This window comes from Cygnus atratus, chromosome 23 (genome assembly GCF_013377495.2).
Source record: "Cygnus atratus isolate AKBS03 ecotype Queensland, Australia chromosome 23, CAtr_DNAZoo_HiC_assembly, whole genome shotgun sequence".
NCBI classification, from domain to species: Eukaryota; Metazoa; Chordata; class Aves; order Anseriformes; family Anatidae; genus Cygnus; species Cygnus atratus.
Genome location: NC_066384.1, coordinates 3819575 through 3838299, shown reverse-complemented (window position 1 = coordinate 3838299; position 18725 = coordinate 3819575). Strand labels below are relative to the sequence as shown.

The window sequence follows — 18725 nt, the reverse complement described above, 5'->3', positions numbered from 1 at the left end:
TTTACCTTGTGAATTAGAAATGCGTTAATTATCTGAACTCAGATACTTAAAACAAAAGTCTTTTAACCACATCAGAGATGAAATAATGGCAAGAGAAATTAGAAAGGCATTAAGAACAGTCCAAGCCAAACCGTATCCAGCTTTATTAAAGGTACTTTTCATAAACAATCATGGTAATTTAGGCAGGACATGGGCTACACTCTGCAACATTTTACAACAACTGTCAAACTCCCCTCCCTTCATGGACTACCCAAACGTAAAAGTTGCTATAAAACTGAAGAATCTTCATTTCATACTTGTAGAGGGAAAAGTTTAGAGTGAGGGTGGACACTTTCACATTTAGCATGTTGTTTAACAACTCTTCACAAATCTACCCTGACTTTGAGAAAATTAAAACTGCAGATTTCTTAATCTGAAGATCCACAATAGAAAAGAGGAAATGCAGCTCCTTTTAGAGCTATTATGTCCCAAATTAGACACCACAAGTCCGGGATCACCTGACAATGCATTTAGAGTGGCAAGTCCCAAAATGCCGTTTTTGCTGTATTTCGGAGTGATAGGCTCTAGGTAAAAACTGAGGACACGAAAGGGAACACAGAGGGCAATACAAACTGCAGTTGGAAGTTGGCAACAGGCGTCTTGGGAGCTTCAGCGTTCACTCTGATGCACTTCACGAAACAGACGTGCAGCATTAAGGAAACCCTTCCTCCTCTATTCAGGAAGAGCCCTTCTTCCAAAAACTGGGGAGGGGGTAAACTTTTACTTTTAAAATTTAGGTTCCAAGAAATAGACTAAGTGACATTTGTCCCCACTGCCCCCCCCTCAAAACACAACAACGAAGCGGTCTGTGTGCTAACAACATAGCTTAAAAAAAAGTAAAACAAAATTCTGCATTGTTATAAAACTTGATAAAAAATAGTATTTCAAACTGTACAGTCACCAGAAGTACACAGTTATCAAAAATTCACACATTTTACTTGGCATCACCAGCACCTTCGGCTTTCTGTGCCTAAAAGAAAAAGGGGGAACCGGTCAATATACACCACACACTTGCACCAAACAAAATTCCTTTTCCTGAGTAACAATTCCCTGAAGAGAAGAAATTTATCTGGGCTGTACCACCATAACTCTTAGCAGAATGAAATCTAACATTCAAAGCAGTGCAAAAGGCAACCTGGAGTTGCTTTACGAAGTGCTAACTTTATGTGATTTTAGAACAAGGCAGAACAGTAACTTTTCATACAGCAACTTCAACTAGCAAACAGACAGTGTTAACTCATTACCAACCAGGCAACACAGCCCTCTGCATCCGTGGACGTACTGTTAATGTCACAAGCGACAGATCTAAATACTCGAGCAGTAATTCATCTTCATTAGCACAAGCCTAGACCTGCCTTTGTTTGATAGGGAAAAAATTAATTTGCTGTTGTAACTTAAGCTGCTAGACCTGCTGTTATACCTGGTCTGTTTTGGCATCTCCGTTTTCTGCAGGGTTGTTTCCCTCCTTGCCAGCATCACCTTTCCCCTTCTTTCCCTTGGGCAACTTCTCGCTCTTCTGTCAAACACAAGATGACACACACCATTACAATTACCAACATCCAATCACTAAGCCACAGGAATCCAAAAACTAGCATGGTAAAATCAACGTTGGATGTCGGCCTGAAAAGAACGCAACACGCAAGTGTTCATGTATTTAAGAGATCGATAACAACTGAGAAGGGTCTTCTTGTGCTTAATCACTCTGGTATTTTTTATTCAAGTTTTGTAAAATACAAAAGTTTTCACCGCAACTTTATAGAAGCGGCGATGCAGCTAGATTTCAGGACTAGATACACTTCAAAGTTCTGTCAATAGACAAATCCAAACCCCGTAACCTATTTTCCTCTCGATAATGGCGCTAACACAACAACTTACCTTTGGAGCTGCCTTTTTAGGTTTAGGCTCTGGCTTCGGAGGGGCGGGTTTCTGTTAAGTAAAAAAAGACTCTTGTATTATTAAAATTATTTTTAAAGAGGCATTTGTTTTTACAATTCAACCCCAGATGGTTTATTTTTCGGAAAGCAAATTGAAACATTTGAAATCAAAGCACTTACTTGATTTGTCAGTTGCTCAGCCACTCCCATAACACTACACAATGGGGCAGTTTGTTAAGCTAATAACTTTCTTTCAGCTGAACAATGCGTCTCTCCAGAATACCTACAGTTCTCACACAGATGCAGTATTTAATACTCGAGCCTAAAGCTATTAAATGTTGTGACATGTCTGCTCAGCAAGAGAATACTCACAGCAGATAACCTCGCCGATCTCCGTTGTGGCTGTTTGAAAAGAGAAATTATTTAATTTAACGTGATGAAACGTAAACCATCCAAACATACAAAGTCTGATCTCAAAGTAATAAAATCCCAGGAGTAATTTCTAAGTTTTTAGTTCACTTTTTTCCCTTTCTCAAGGAGCACGAGAATATCCTGTTTACATCACTCCTAATAATAACTAACAATAGTTAAATAGTTTTTTCATGCTTAAGCCCAGACGACGCAGCTAACATTTGGAAGGGCTGCTATGGATTAGGAGGAATCCTCAACCCGTCTCCTCAAGGATCTTTCTGACAATCGACCTGAACCTTGCCTTCCAAAGCTTTACAACCCAACTTTGGCGAAAACACCCAACTTCTTACCTCATCCTTAACTTTGGCCTTATCGCCCTTGGTATCTCCTTCAGCCTAGAGCGTGAAAGAGAAGCGGAGGCAACAAGTTAACGGGGGGGCGCTCGCTCTAAACGGCTGCGGGGGGGGGGGGGGGGGGGGGAAGGGCTGCCGGGCCCTGGGGGCTCTCCCCGGGATTTGGGAGGCTGCAAGGAGGCCACAGCGGGCAGGGGGCTCGCCTTAGGCCGGGCTGAGGCGGAAACTCGGCGGCCCCCCCCCTTCCCCTCCGCCCCACAGGGAGGCGGGGGCCGAGCCGCCCCCTCAGCGAGGCCCCGCTCCCCCCCACCCCTCCTCCTCCCCTCACGGGTTTTGGCGGCAAAGCCGCCCGGGGGCTGCGCGAGCCGCTTCCCGCCCTTCGCGCTCCTCGGAGGGGAGGGGAAGCCTCCCCCCCCTCCTCGCTTCCCTCCCCCCCCCCCTTTTCCCCTCAGGCCCCCCCTTCCCGCCAAAACCAGCCGGATCGGACCGGCTGCGCGCGCTCGCGCCCCTCCCTCCCCTCAGCCGTTAGAGCGAGCGCGCGCGCGGCCGGCAACGGTCCCGCCGCCCCGCCCCCCCCCCCCCCCCTTCAGCTCCCCCCCCGCTCCTTTCCCTCAGCGCCCGCCGGGGCCTCCGCTCGCGGCGCCGCCTCGCAGCCGTTACCGCCCCGAAGGGAGGGGGGGGCGGGACTACGCGCCTCAAACTGCCCCCCCCCGCCCCCCCCCCCTCCGGTGTGTGTGTGGGGAGGGAGGGAGGCCCCCGTGTGGGGGGTGGAGGGGGGAGGAAAGGGGGGAAGGGTCCCGGTGCCCGGTGCCACGTACCTTTCTCTTCGGCATGGCTCCGGGCGGCGTGTGTTGTGTGTGTGTGTGAGGGGAGAGAGAGCGAGAGGAGCGCGCTGGGCGGCGTGAGGGGGCGGAGGGGAGGAGGAGGGCGGAGGAGGGGGGGGGGGAGCCGGGCTCGCTCGGGCCGGGGCGGGCGCGGTGAGGAGAGCGGGGGAGGGGGGAAAGCGGGAGAGGCCGGCGGCGCGGAGGGGCAGGCGGGCAGGAAGGCAGGAGGGCGGGCGGGCGGCGGGGCTGCCTCCCGGCTCGCTCCGCTGGCTGCCGACCCCACTAATTTGAATCGGGTGGTTTATAAAGTTTTATATAGAGCCGGACGCGGCCCAACCGGTTCCAGCCGGATCCCGCCGCCCCGCCCGCCATTGGCCCGCGCAGGTCACGTGGGCTGCGGGGATGGGGAGGGGAGGGGGGGGGGGCCGGCAGGGGAGGGAGCCGCTGAGGCGGCGCGCGCGCAACTGGGCCTCGAGCCCCCCCCCCCACCCCCCCCCTTCACCCCCCCCCCCCCTTCCCTCCCCTCACGGCGCTCCGCGGCCGCCGCCTGCCCCCGCGCACGGCCCCCGCGGGCGGGAAGGGCCCTGGGGAGGGGGCGGTGGAAAAAAAATAATAATAAATAAATGAATTTAAAAGGGGGGAGGGCACAGAACTGCAGCGACGCAAGAGGGTTTGCGGGGGGGGGGGGGGGGGCGCGATGTGGGGAACGGGGGCTTCCCCCCCCCCCCCGGCTCCGTGTGCAGGTGAGGGGAGCTGTTCTTCAGCACCTCCGCGGGCACCCGCGGCCGCTTCATCTTCCTCCTCCTCCTCCTATTCCCCCCTCCCCCCCCATCCTCTTCCTTCTCTTCCTCCTCCTCCTCTTCCTCTGCCACCGCCACCCCGCTGCCGGGCTGGAAAATGGGCGTTAGCACTCTTCTTTCCTGTGAAAACAAACAAAAAAAATAATAAAGGAGAGGGGAGAGTTGCGGCCAAAGCAGAAGGAAGGGAGAGGATAAAGCAAAAATAAACCCAAAATCAAAAGAGCAGGAAATTTCCCCAAGAGTACTTCGCACAGGTGGTGGAAGTTAGTGCCCACTACTTGCACTGAGGGACCCCCAGAGCTGGGCTCCCCCCAGAGCCCTTCCTCACACCGGGACACAGGTACCAAATGTTTGCTACAAACCCAATTACAAAATATTCCCTTCACTCCTGCCCCAGCTTCACACCTTTAACTGAATCTCATCCAGAAGAGCGGCTTAAGAAGTGCGCTTCCCCTTCCCCACCAGGTAAGCTCTCAGGCTTTTTCCAGACCTCAAATGCAAGAAGAGCACATTTCCCCAGCTGTGCTGATTTACCGACACCCTCACCATATAAACACGAATTAGGAAGCTGAATTCTCACTGCAAGCAGCCTGTAGCTCATTCCACAACTGTCATTTAAGGACTGACTGGAAAGCTGCGCTCCTGAAAACTCGGAGTTTGCCTTTGTAACTTACCACAACCTCTACAGAAGCAAGGTTTACAGGGAAAGTTTGTATTTCACTCGAATAACTGATGCAGGGGGAATAAAACTCAGAGGTAACAAGCCTTTTTCCACTGCTTGATGAACTGACACCCTCTTCCCTCCCCCCACGACAGCAAAGAAAGGGATTGAAACTTTCCCTGCAAACCTTTTGTAACTCCTAGCCTTCAGTTACCACACCTGCAACAGTTATACTCCGTTTTGGAAAGCCACCACTGCAGTTTGGTCACCCATAGCACGAGAACAACTGAAAAGCTTTTTTTTTTTTTTTTTTAAAAAAAAAAAAGGGCAAAAATGCATCCTTGGGTAGAACCAGTCTCCCTATAGCTGCCTGGCAAAGCAGACTGGAGAGTGCTCATCTCATAGAGAGTAGGAAATATGTCCACAGAGAACCTCCCAAAACGTGCAGACAGACAAAATAAAATAGAGCAGAAGTTGAAGTTGACAGCTCCCTTCACCTTGGCCCCCCTTCATCCAAGCTACTGTTTGCTTACTTACACAAGAGGATGTACGTGCACAGAGCTCCATTCAGCCAGGCCTTGGGATACCAGCAAATTGCTCACACAACTGTAAAGAGAACACAGCCTTCAAATTTTTTCCAGTCTAACAGGAACCAGATGAAGGACCTGTCACAGGTTAAACGATGTACTAGACCTGGATGCCAACTCCATTACACCTAAGAATATGAAGCTCTATGAAGTTTTAAGTGTTCACTTATTTTTTTAAATAGTTTGGTATGAATATGCTTTATTCACGGTTTGACAATGTAGTTACCCTCTTCACAATCACATTCAAAATGCTGAGTTTGCAGCACTTAAGTCTTAAATTTGCATTTTCTCATTTTCACCTGGAGGTTAAAAAAAAGAATACTTTAAAAACAGCAATAGCTGATACTGCTGCACCTGTACGTGCATCAGTAACAAAAGCAAGACATTTCCTGTTATTTTGATTGTGGGGACGGAAACCAGGAAAAATTAAGAGACAGAAAGAATCTTGGAAATTATCTAGTCCATCTCCCTGCTAATAGAGAACTGAGAAGTAACGCTCCACAGCTGCTCTGGCCACTCCCATTAAAATCAGCTATATAGCACTTCTGCATCATTTTGGCTGGGGTCAGAGGCTGGTTTTGGCTCCTGTATTCCTGAACTAAGCCCATCCTCATTCCCCAGAAGTGGATGGTGGATGTTAAGTCACAGCTCTAGAGGTCTCAGAGGAATTTGGCACACCGCATCCAACCCCTGGTTTAAGCTAACTTCTTTTCCTTTTTAAGCCATGAGGTTAATTCCCAAACAATTGTTTTTCTTTGCCTCTTTGGACCCTTCCCCCTTCTTTCCCTCAGCATAGTCAGTGTGTTCCAGCTGGGTTTGGAAGGCAGCATTTGGGTTCCCTCCCCCCCAACACTGCTGAAAAGGGATCACAGGGCCTGATGGAGCTCTGGAGTATCCTTTTTCCTTCATGGCAACGCTGACAACACCTTGCTTTAGCTCTTTGGAAGCCAAGAGCAGATAAATCAAAACCAGCATAATAAGGTGGGGAAAAGGCAAGATGCCCAAAGTAGGCAGTGGGAAATATCTCTGCCAGTGCTTGGCACAGGGCTCCCTCATACACCAGGAATAATCCCCTCTCGTCAAAAAGGAAATGGGATGGGACAGCAGAGGAAATCTCACTGGAGGATTCGCTACTGCAAAGTCACAGAAAGAATTCAAGCCCAGGCTGATTTAACATGACTGAAATTGGTAGCCTGGGCCAATTCACGAGGAGCCTAACAGAATGCAAGGCTCATTTTAGTTAACTTGTCACAAAACCACCAGGCCTCTGAAGTACCAAGCAGCGGAGATACAGCGGGGTGCGTGCATTCTCCCTCTATCATCAGGGGCAGGGAGGCAAGACAGAAGGACGGCATTACTTTCCTCAGCAGCATTCACAGAACTAGGAAGGTTCACAGTAGTCTGTGCCTGCCCTCGGACAGTGCCAGTGGGGATGTAAAGTCCAGTAGCAGCCCTGCATCCCCACGGCAGAACCACACCAAGTGAATTCCTCTGGACAGCAGATATTCTCTCTAACATGATTAAAAACTGTCTTCCCAAGAACCACCCAGCACTTATGTCATGCAGACACTGTACACAATCTTTCAAGGAAGTCCGCTCTCTTGTGCTCTAGTGCCTGTAGGAAGCCCTGGATTCTCTCCTCCCGCATGGCGGTGCATTTCTGCAACAGTGTCCGTCGACGCTGAGAGTCTCCATGGGATGCAAAACCCTCCTGCTGCAGCTTCTTTGTCACATAAGCCTGATCCCTTTCCATCTGTTGTTGCTTCCTTTCCTCCATGTAGGAGTCTCTGGCCTTCTAGAGTGAAAAGCAGCAGAGCGTTAGCACTTTACCAGGCCTTTCAGCTCATCTGTGGTGCAGATGCAAGGCAGCACAGGTTATGGAAGAAACAGCCTCTGCTTGGCAATCAATCTGTAGGGTAAATGAAGAGTGACTCTGTGTGCCTCCCCTACTTCAAGGCAGCCTGCTTGATCAGTTAGAGAAAATATAGGGATATCCTTCAGGACCTTCTCCCCAAGACACAAGCTTGCTCAAAGCATTAACTCACAGTTAACATAGATAAAGGTCACGACAGATTGTGGAAAAACCCTCAGATACCTGAATCAGAGAGGAACGGTGTACGAGAGCACTTTCAAACCACAGATGTGCACATAAGCTTGCCAATGTCATCACTGAATCTTTGATCCTATTCATGCAGCAGCTGAAAGGTTTTAGGGGATTCAGAACAATGATCTATGCAGCAATTCTTCGAGCTGATGATCAGGTATTGAGCTAATAGCTAATCAGCTTGAGCAAAAAAGCAAGAGTGTGCTCAACATTCCCAAACATCTGCAATCTAATAAATTACCAGCTCATTACACAGCAGGATGGGCAGGGGAAAGGTAAAGACAGTAGCTATCCTTGCCTATCCTTCAAGTATTTGAAGTATTTTTGCAGAACATCACTTGAATTTCTTCTTACTGCAGATATCCTACCCTGCAACCTATATCACACACAAAGAAACAAACAAAACCCACACCTGCATGCAGGTATATTAACTTTTCATTTTAAGAGCAGTCACTATGACATGACCTGACATGCACACGCTACGGGGCAGTAGTGGCCTTTCAAATGAGGAAGTAGTAATAATTACTCTAATGAGAACCTGAGCCACTCTTCACCACCCTTTCACTGTGTCCGTGTCAGCAGTCTCTGCTCTGGCACTGTAAACTTTTGTTGCGCTGGGAATGAGCGTAGAAACATCCCTAGCTAGAGAAAGCCCATTGAACTGGTAACAGCCCACTGCTGTAGCTCCGTTTATTAGAAGTGAAAAGATCACCAGCTCGTTCAGAATAAGACTTCCACCCCGGGACAAAGTCAAATTCTGCCAGCACCTGCTGGCTACCATGTACCCACAGCAGGTTATAGCTGACCTACAGACTAACGGGTGAGGAACTCGCCTGAGCAGCAGGCAAACTGGAAAATGAAGATTGCCGTTAAACAGGAGGAGGATACCTTTGTCAAATGCCTCCAAACCGTATGTTTTCTGTACTTTGTCAAACCTTCCATCCAGCTGCCTATCCATATTGTAGCTGCCTCCAGCACCCTGAACGCAGCAGCACCCTCCCTAAGTAGAGGCAGCTGCTGTAACCCATTCTGGCTTCTCAGCAAGTCAAGCCCCTAACCCCATCTGTTTCTAACTGGCAAACATCCCCTCCACCAGTGTAAGCTGTTTCAAGAGCTCTAGCTTTGGGCTTTCAAGATTACTTATTTCAAATGCAAAAAACCCACCTCCTTGTAATCAGCAGTTACTCTGAGTGAGAAGTCCTCCCTTACCATCTCCCCACACTTGATCCCAAGTGGACTCAGTCTTCACTGAAACCACTGATTAAGTGGCTTGAGTTAAACTCCCTGATTTCACCCTGTAGCAAGTGAGGAGTGTTTACTTGTTCTGTCCTGCCAGAGGAGGAGTGGGGACATACTTCCAGCTGGTGGAGGGGCAATAAGCACTGGAGACAGTGGTGACTTCAGATTCTTCAGTTATTCGTGAAAGCAGAGGAGTCTGTACCCATGCTAACGTGTTGTAACAAGCCACACAGGTATAGGAGACACAACACATCTGGCAATGGCTGCTGCTAGTGAAACAAGGTCTTAACTAAACACACTAGATGAATAACTCCTGTCTCCACTCTGCACACTCTCACCTGATGTCCAGCACGTTGCTGCTGTGCAGATAACTGTGATGAGCTTTCCATCTCCCTAAGGCTCGCTTACCTGTAAAGCGCTGTAGTTCATCTGGAACCGAAGGATAGCCTCACACAAGTTCCAAAAGGAATATTCTGGCCACAACACTGACTGAAACACCAGGCATGAATGGGATGTCTGCAGAAGACAAGATTACCAACGGTTTAATCAGCTAGCAAGGGGAAAAAAAGTCACCAAGATACAGCTCAATTGGTCAAGCTGTGCCGATTTTCACATAAAGATTTCAGCTAGCCTGTGTTATCAGGTTCTACTTAAAATGAAATAAATACCAGCCAGGATAGTTTGAAATCGCACACTGTACAGTCTAATTAGTTTGTAATGCTAGGACACCAGTCACCCATTCCTGTAAAATCACCAGCAGAATACTCTCTAATGCTACATTGGTCCTTAGAGGTATTTTTAATAGCTTAAGCATCACAGATGTACAATAAAACTAAAATAGCAACATTGGACTATCAAAGGCTGTGTTAAGGGAATAACATATGAACTGAGGATCAAGACATGACATTTAAGCCATTCATCAAATGGCATCTCCTGATATTCCTCGCTGCCCACTCATGGCATTTAAACTGCTTAATCAATTTAAGAGTTGTGGTGTGCCACAGACATCCTAGAGCTGAAAGATGTAAGGTTTTAACTTGAAAGCTTATTTTGGCCACTAAGTCCCTCAGTGTTTCAAGTAAATGTATTCCTGTGACCATTACTACAAAATCTAACACTTAAAGAAACTCTGCATGACTCAAAATTGTAATGCTAAAGGAAAAGTCTTAAGAGTCGATGCTATGCAAAAACACTGTGAGGACATTTTCTCTGATACCACAGAATCACCCTGAATAGCCCAATTTCCTTCTACTATGGGGCCGTCAGGACTCTCACAATTGCTACTGAAGGGAAATGTGGACCAACACTTTGGTCTGCGAGCTGGCAAAGCAGGAGCACAAGCACACGTTCTCCTCTGCTGCTTCTGCCAAAAGCCATGGCACAGGAGAGGGGCACCACACCAGCCAGGCTCCCAGAGCATCGGCTGGCTCAGTAACGCTTCACCACTTACACATAAGCTCAGTCTCCAATGCACCTCTGCCAGGACTGCCAGCAAGAGGAGCAAGGGCAATGTTACTTTGCAGTACTGACACCCATTCAGGGTAAACATGTGCCCAAGAATACGGCAGAAGGGAGGGATGCTTTGGTAGGCAATTGCAGCCGAGGCCAGACAACTTCTGCGAACCTGCCAATTAAGTTGGAATAGGAACATTTGATGTGGTTGCTTAAAGGCAATTGTTTTTTGGCTCCAGACTGCACACGTAAAATGTAACTAAGTAAAGCAGCTCGACTCAAGTGCTCTCCCACAAAGTTTGGATTACAAACAATTCAAAATTGCCTACCACAGGAGAGAGAGAAATGGAAGCAGCTTTGAACGCTGCAATTGCAAATTCATGAACTTTACATGTGTTAAGAAGTTACTACATTTTAGCTTAGCAGCCCAGTCATGCTGATTTGACTTTGTTGTCCTTGGAACCTATCCTGAACGTGTCTTGTTTCACTACCGAAGTCAAACAAACTTCTGAAATGGTGAAAGGTTAGTCACATACATTATAAGGTTACATCTTCAGTACCTACAGCTGCTGACATGTGACGAATGCCACTCCCAAGGTTCTAGAAATCCTTCCTGGGATTTCCTCATCCCAGGAAACACTGGCAGGGAGAGTTTAAGAACCTTCATCATCATCACACCTGGAGTCAGAACACTCTCTGATGCAAAGATGGAATATTTTATGGAAAAAACAAAAACTTTACCTGCCAGAGCAAGAAATCACTTAACCGGACCTCTCCGGAGGTTCGAATCAGGAGGTCTGGGTCAGGGGAGTTGCTGGTGTACAGACACTTATCAAGCAACGATTCAGACACATCACTAGAAGACAGATGCATCCCATTAAAATCACTTTCCTGAGCCGATGGAGGTGTCACTACTAAATCCGAATTACTAAATAATTTTATAAACTCAGGACTGCAGGTTAAAACTGGGTGGCTGGGACTGAACCACAGCCAGTCGTCAGCTTGCTGACAGACGCTGCTCTCTGCTCCACAGGCCATTCCAAATGCTCTTTCAGCCCCCAGAGCATCCCCCGATGCTCTTTAAAACGTAAGACAGCAGTAGAAACAGACTGTGGAGACTTCCACCTGGAGCAGAGAGCTAACTACTCCATCTTCTACAGGGTAGAGGAACAGTTTAGTGTTAGTGATTCATCTGTTGTTTGACCCCACAGCTAAATCTGCCAACTGAGCAGCCCAGCGTTGCGGCATGAACTCTGCCTTCACACTCTAACTTAAGACACAGATCTTTTCTTCTGTATCTATCACCACGGCAATTGAAACAACAAAAAACAAACATTGCACAGTAACTTTAAGTCATTTGCTCCAGTCAGACTGGTTTAATAAGATCTATTTAAAAGCCACCTGGTTTCTGGGAGGTTATTGATAAATCACAGGAAGCAAGACAGTCTTAATCTATGAAGCATCACACAGAAAAACCAGAGATACCTGGGTTCAAGCAGCCCTTGCTCCACACCCCACGCCATCTCCCTGACAGCATTGCTGATTTCATGCCTTGATGTGTATGCAAAGCAGACATTTAGAAAGCACCTAAAAAGAGAAGAAAGTCATGAAAACCTAAAAGTAAAGGGCCAGCAGGTGACAAATGGTGTATGTACAACAGTTCTGGGTGCTTGTAGGACAAAGAAAGAGGTATCGTGTCTTACTTGAAGGCTGAATACTTGTCAAAGAGGAGAGCATGACGTACCAGCTACTTTGATCCATACATCACTTACTTCTTGTAGTTCCTGGTTGCCAGCACAGCTTGGGCAATCAGTTCCTGAATATCCAAGGGCAGAAGTGGCAGGTCTCCGAGGACACGGATACACACACCGTGTTTCTTCAGGTTCTCCCTATACCCAACAACAAGAGTGAGGACTGCAGCAAACAGACCAGCCCCTATTTGCCTCGCATAACAGCCACCAAACGAAAACAGCAGGCACAGCTTTAGCAAAACTAAGAATTAGAAACACCACCTAACACATCTGGTCGTTATGCTTCAGAACTGCCTTAGATTTGTTCATCCCAAACCATTCCCTACAGGGAAAACGATCATTCCCCACGCGGGTACCTCAGGTACAGACATAACCACAGGGCTCGATAACAATCACAACTCAGGCATGCCTACCTGAAGTTATGAAGATCCACATGTGTAAAACTTAAAATACAACCACGGACTCTAGGCAACTAACTAATCAAAAATACAGAAAGCAAAATTACTGAGGATCACCCACAGAACAGCACAACTATTCCTGGCCTATCACTGATGAAGAGGCCACGCTGGCTAGAAAACAGGGAAACGGCCTCTTTGAATCGTGGTGTGCTGCAGTGCTCAGACAGAACTCGAGAAGATCAGGACTCCCAGTGCACAAATGAAGCCGTGTGCACCAGGGAGTCCTCTCCCTCACTTAATTCCAGTTGTGCCCTCTCACTGCCCTACCAATTTACTTCAATCAGATAAACAACCTTTCCACACAGCACTTTCCTCATCCATCGGGCATGGGGAAACAAACACCACCGAGTTACTGTGCAACAGTGCGCTGCAACATCCCCCCACGCTCACTCAAGTCCGTACTAGTTCCATCAACACGCACAATGTGAACTAGCTCTCCAGCTCCAAAAGTGGCTTAACACACCACGTGCCCACACGTAGGTTTCTCTTAATGATGATGATCTGCTTTTGTTCCGCCCTGCAGGAAAGAGACGTGAGAGGGTTCTTACTGTTCCTCCAGCAGGCGGCTAAATTTCTGTCTTGCCAGATCCATTAGTCCATCCACCTCTTCCCTGGAGCGTTTGAAGTTCTCGATACTAAAGGCATAAACAGTCACCTCCTGAATACCCAGGTTTAAACACCACCGCAGCGTCTGCAAGGAGATGAAATATAATTAAAAACACAAGGCAGATAAACAGACAATCAGACAGCTCAGCAAGACCCATATCCTCAGCTGCTAGAACCTTCCTGTCATTTCCCACTGTGCTAAGACTGGATCAAGAGAAACAACCATCAAGAGCTGACAATTCCTACCTTGCCTTTTCAAATAAATTCAACCTGCATCACAGAATTAAGCTTCAAATGTGCAACGGAGATACTTTAATCAAGTGTAAAACAGAGGAAAAATTAGGAGATCAGAATGATTCTGCAAGACAACAGTAAGGGAGCCGAAGTCAGGCCCCCAAACGACTAACATCAGCTGCAGGCACAAGGCCTGACTCGTCAGAGGAGAGAAGGGACGGAACACGTCAGTAAAGCAGCAAACAAAGCCAGCTGATGAACACATCTCTGACTTCCAACACAAGTCAGAGGCAGCAAGCATCCTTCCCACCTGTGCCAGCTTATCAAAGCCTTGCGAGTGTCCCTGCTGCCTCTCCACGTGACACTTCTGGGCATACCGGCGATTGCCATCCATGATGAAGGCAACATGCTTGGGCATTGGACCTGCCTAGAAGGTAAGGACAAACAAAACGGACCAGAAAGCCGACATCTTGCATCACAGAGCGTAGCCCCACCATTCCTGGTAGCACCCCGTATTTCTAGGAGTGCAAGAGGTTTCTCACAGCTTAAAGCCTGGAGCTGGAAGATAAAGATGCTAATCACCTCTTTGGTAATCCCAGCTTAGTCTCCCTCTAAAACATCTCAGTATTGATGATTGCCTACACCTAAAAGCAACTTTGCCCTCCCCATTTCTGTTTCATGACAGAGAACCGTAGCACTTAGGAGGCAGAAAAGCACTGCCACAACCGCCTCTCTGCAGGTGCAGAGGAAGGTGCGCAGAGCTTCATGCTGCTGTGGTTACAAGTATTTTTATTTCAGATTTCAGGGGCATTTTCACAGACACAATTAACTTAGGAGAGGACACGTGAAGCCGTGAGACCTTCTCCCCTTTAAGACGAGTAACTCCCTTCCATTGACCTCAGTAGGCCTGCAGAGAGACCCTTTGAAAAAAGGGCAGCAGCACTAGTTCCAAGGCTCTGCGGAGCCAGGACAGAATTTCCCTGGAACTGCTGGGTCATTATTCCAGCCAGCAGAAACCCGGCTTCATTTCTTAGATCATAACCCACCATTTCACTGCTCTCCCTCCTCCCATGCCCTGCTTTCATCAGCGAGGGCACAAAACATGGAAGCCTGGGAGCATAAGCTCATTACTGGCAAGCACTACCTGCAGCCCTGCTCATTTGCAAGACTAAGCTTAAGTAATTTTCCATCCCCAAATGCTGCTTAGGGAAGTACATCCAGTGCCAGCATTAACATGTACCCTTGCTAGCAACGCTATCTTCCTACAGCAGATTGGTCACAGAGAGAGCTCCACTTCGAACCACGGTGAGCCTGCTAATTGCTGACTACTGTAGGTAACCAAAGTTTGCTCCTTACCTTAATTATGTTGGCACAGAATCTCTCTATGATGGTCAGCTCGCCTTCTCTGATCCACGACATGTCTTACCAAGAGCTCCTTTTGTTTTTCAGGGGGAAAATGAAAATAAAAGGGTTAGAGGTACAGAAGACTCCACGTGAGCCCAAAGCAACACTGCATGCAATCACCTGAGAAAAATAAGGTAGCTGTTTTGGAGACCTTTTTGTCACCTGCACCAGTGCTTGGACAAGCAAACAATGGGGGAAGTGAACAGCTCAGAAACGAGCTCTGGAATTTTCCAGATGGATGAGAACAGACTTGATGGTCTACTGGCTTGCTGCAGGAAAATCCCCTCCTGCTTCTTCTTGCAGAAATAGCTGGTGAGTTTGTACACACCCACGGCAACAAGCACTCACATCGCACCGGGCTACCACCAGGCTCGGCAGGGAGCAGTGATCCCAAACTGACCTGCGGTGCTTTTGTGCTGGAAACCCTTCAAATGAAGCAGCCATCGACATCACCAACCACCCTGCTCTGTCACCACTGAGAATTTTTTCCCCTCACAAATAGAGAACTTCAGCCTCAAGAGCTCTAAAAACATTGTTTTTTTTTTTTTTTTTACCACATCACCCACAGATCAAACACTAATACCTGGTTTAAGCTAACAAAATACAAGAGCCTGCCGAACTTCCAAATTTGCCGTCATTTCTCTGAGCTTGGAGCCCTGAGAGAGGTGGGCACAGCAGTTCTGAGGAGCGCTGCAGGGTCACAGCCCAGATCCACCCACCCGTCCCCCAGCGAGGAGCAGGAGCAGCCTCAAATCGCACCGACCCCACGTTTTCTGTGCGCGCCTTCTCCACCTGTGCCCTCGGGAAGCGGCGCGCAGCCACAGATGCAGCCACAAAGCATTCAGGCGAGGACAGGCCGCACCTCGGGCTCTTTCTACAGCTCCCAGCCCTCCCTGGGGACAACCCGGGCGAAAAGCACGTCCTCCTCCTCCTCCCCCCCCCCACCGCTGCCCGCTAACAAAACCCAACCTTCTGTCACTAAAACCTCACGCGGTCACCTCTAGAAGCGCTCCCCACCGAGAAGCCGCCTGCCCACGAGCCAGGAGCACTGGGGGGACGCCGAGAGCTCACCTACACGGCCTCGGAGCAAGGCCGCCAGGCCCCGGGCCCACCCCCGCCGTGAGGGGAGACCCCAGCGCGGAGCGAGGCCCGGCCTCCTGAGGGGACGGCAGCGGCAAGGAGGCGGCAGGGACCCCAAGAGGCGGCTCCCCCGGGCCTGAAGGGTCTCCCCGCTCCCCCCGTCCCCCTTTTTTTCCCCTCCGTCCCCCCCTTTCCCCTCAGGGCCCCCCGCGGCCCCCCCCCCCCCGTTACCCCCCGGGTCTCCCCCCCGCGTTACCTCGGCCGGCGGCGCCGCCGCTGCCTCCTCAGGAGGGGGCCGCGCCCTTCCGCTTACGTCACCCGCCCGCGCCCAGGGGCGGGAAGCGCGTGCGCGGGGAGAGGGGGGCTGGCGCGCATGCGCGCGGGGCGCTGAGGGATGAGGGGGAAGAAGGAGGGGGGAGGGGAGGCGGCTGTGAGGGGAGGCGGCCATGATGGGGGCGGCCATGAGGGGAGGGGGGCGGCCATCGGGACAGGGGCAGGGTGGTCGCGGGGAGGCTTCAGGCCGGCCCTGGGGTGCGTAGGGCTCCTTGGGGCTCGGTTTTTGCCCCCAAAGCTCAGTCCCCCCCCCTCTCCCAGCCCGTTTTGGGGCTGAGGTTCTCAGCCCCACAGCCCCTCGGTGAGGGGAGGAAGGAGGAACTGCACGCAGCACATCACCAGCAGCCATTGCCCATGGTCTTCTATTTATTTTTTTTTATTTTTTCCAGAAAAACACATTTTACATAGATGGTACAAAATTAAAAACACAAATGAAAGGAGGGGGGAAAAATCCTGCAGCGACAGGAGCTGTGTCTCTCGCTGCAGGGACTCCAGCAGGAAATCTCTTTGGAAAGCGCGGCCGGGGCGATCCGCACGCAGCCTTCCCCGTGTATTCCCTCCCTCCCACCCACTTCATAAAAATTCAAGAGTTTGACACAAACAAGCTTTGGTTGCTAGCAGTAAACATGGAGTTACATTCTTCCGTCTCCTCGTAGACAATCTTGTGACTCAAGGCTTTTACACCAGGGGAGACACCGACACCACCTCGTGAGGGACATTTTTCCCAATACATTCAAATGGCCCGTTACAGCAGGACCCTGAGTGTGCAGCCTCATCCGCCCGCGATTCGCTGTCCCGTAATGCATAGTGCCCAGCGCCTGCGAGCCGAGCATGGGCAGGGTGGGTGATGATGCAGCAATTTATTTAATTATTGTCAAGACACGGGAAGAACCACAGCAGCAAACGCAACAAGAAGATGCAAATCAATCCCATCTTCTCCAGCGTGGCTTCCCTTTACAGATAAAAATCCCTGTTTTCTGGGATCCCAGGGCCGTACTGGCCCTGGGGAAAACCTGAGTGATTCTCTAAGCCGTTCGCTATTTGCTTTAGCCTAGGACAGGGATGGCTACAGAAGTCAAATCCCCACACAGAGTGGCAAGGCAGAGTACACAGAGAAGATCCCGTCTCCCTGGTCCAAAACCTATTAGATGCTTTGGCTATTTTTTTCTTTTTTTTTTTTCTTGTTACTTTTGTAAACAATAATCAAGAATACTGAGAGAAAGTGGAAAGATTTACAGAGATATTTACACATACTAGGCACCTAGCAGAAAAATCACCAAACCATTAAACTGGGGGCGAGGGGGAAAGGTCCTACACGATTCTTCAAGACAGATACAAGACCCAGGGGGCAGCCGTTTCCCCGGCACAACCAAGGTGCCATGGGAGGGCCAGCGGCCCACACAGCGCGGCAGCGGGACCGTAGCCCAGGGTTAGACGCGCAGCCTGGTGCGCTCTATTGCATTTACCCCGTTCAGACAAAAGCGGTTTCCCTGAAGTGGGTTTGTCTAGGTCCCATCACTAGTTGAGAACTCGAGGTCCTTCCCCCACCCTCCCAAGAAGAGACCACCACCTCACCATAGAAACTACTGGAGCAGGGCAGGCTCAGCTGGGAGCTGCTCTCCATCCCCGCAAGCCTCGGAGCAGGGGGTGGATTTGGGGCCAAACAAAGCTTTGGAGGGAATGCCAGGCTCCGACAGCCTCGGCAAGTCCCCATGGCGATGTTGGAGGAGATGCTCTCCACCTGGTCCAGCCCTGCTCCACATCTAAACCTATCACTACCTAAAGAACAGCAGGAACCGTGCTCGCATCCTGAGATGCCGGCACGGCGAGATGCCCTCCCTGGGAAGGCTCCGGCCAGCCCCGGGGTTTTGGAGTGGAGTGTCAATGGCCCGAAAGCAGGGATCCAGAGCTTCCCCCAGCCATCGTGAGCCAACATTTGGGGGAAGCCAGGAAGGGAACAGACGGAGCAGTTGCACCTCCCTTGCCAGAACTTGGCACCAGGTCCCTTGTCCCAGCAGGTCCCAGCTTGAGGACGAGTGAGGGCAGGGATTCAGGACAACGCTCAGTCTCTCAACACCCTCCCTGGCTGCTGTCAGCTCTTCAGCTCTCACCACGTTGCCCTGGGACCCCCATCCTGGCTTTCTGGTCCCCAGCCCCATGGCACCAGCCTGCTGGGAGCCTGTGTGACATCCCAGCCTGCGGGTGACAAGGGGGACTCCAGCATGGGGCAGACAGGAGCGTTCCCATTGGGACGGCGGGGAGGGGAATGTAAACAGGAGAGGGAAATGGAGGACAGTCCTCAAAAGCCACCAGGCTGGGAGAAAATCTGGAGTTGGGGAGCCAACACGGGCTCTAGCAGCTGCTCCCTGCCCCTGCACTGCCTGGCTTCTCCATCCCTGCGCACAGATTGACAGACCCAAATTCCTCCTCAGTCCAGCAGGGAAGGGAAAGAGACTATTAAAATACAGTTAAAAAGAAAACAAAACCCAAACATACCAAAAAAAAAACCACAACC

At 49.9% G+C, this 18725-nt stretch overlaps 2 protein-coding genes across 2 annotated transcripts; both read right to left on the bottom strand.

Annotated features, from left to right (window-relative positions):
* Positions 1-114: 114 nt before the first annotated feature.
* Positions 115-3864, bottom strand: HMGN2 (high mobility group nucleosomal binding domain 2). The gene is made up of 6 exons (XM_035562357.1): positions 3496-3864; positions 2675-2719; positions 2286-2315; positions 1915-1965; positions 1460-1555; positions 115-1009 (listed from the first exon to the last, which is right to left on the bottom strand). Exons 1-6 carry the CDS (start codon positions 3508-3510, stop codon positions 974-976), a joined length of 273 nt encoding a protein of 90 aa, XP_035418250.1. The 5' UTR covers positions 3511-3864; the 3' UTR covers positions 115-973.
* Positions 3865-5731: 1867 nt separating this feature from the next.
* DHDDS (dehydrodolichyl diphosphate synthase subunit) lies at positions 5732-16229 on the bottom strand. Its single transcript, XM_035562344.2, has 9 exons — positions 16134-16229; positions 14750-14828; positions 13704-13820; positions 13102-13244; positions 12117-12233; positions 11830-11931; positions 11086-11200; positions 9301-9408; positions 5732-7344 (listed from the first exon to the last, which is right to left on the bottom strand). The coding sequence occupies exons 2-9, from the start codon at positions 14810-14812 to the stop codon at positions 7108-7110; spliced, it is 1002 nt and encodes a 333-aa protein (XP_035418237.1). The 5' UTR covers positions 14813-14828; positions 16134-16229; the 3' UTR covers positions 5732-7107.
* Between the last annotated feature and the right edge of the window lie 2496 nt (positions 16230-18725).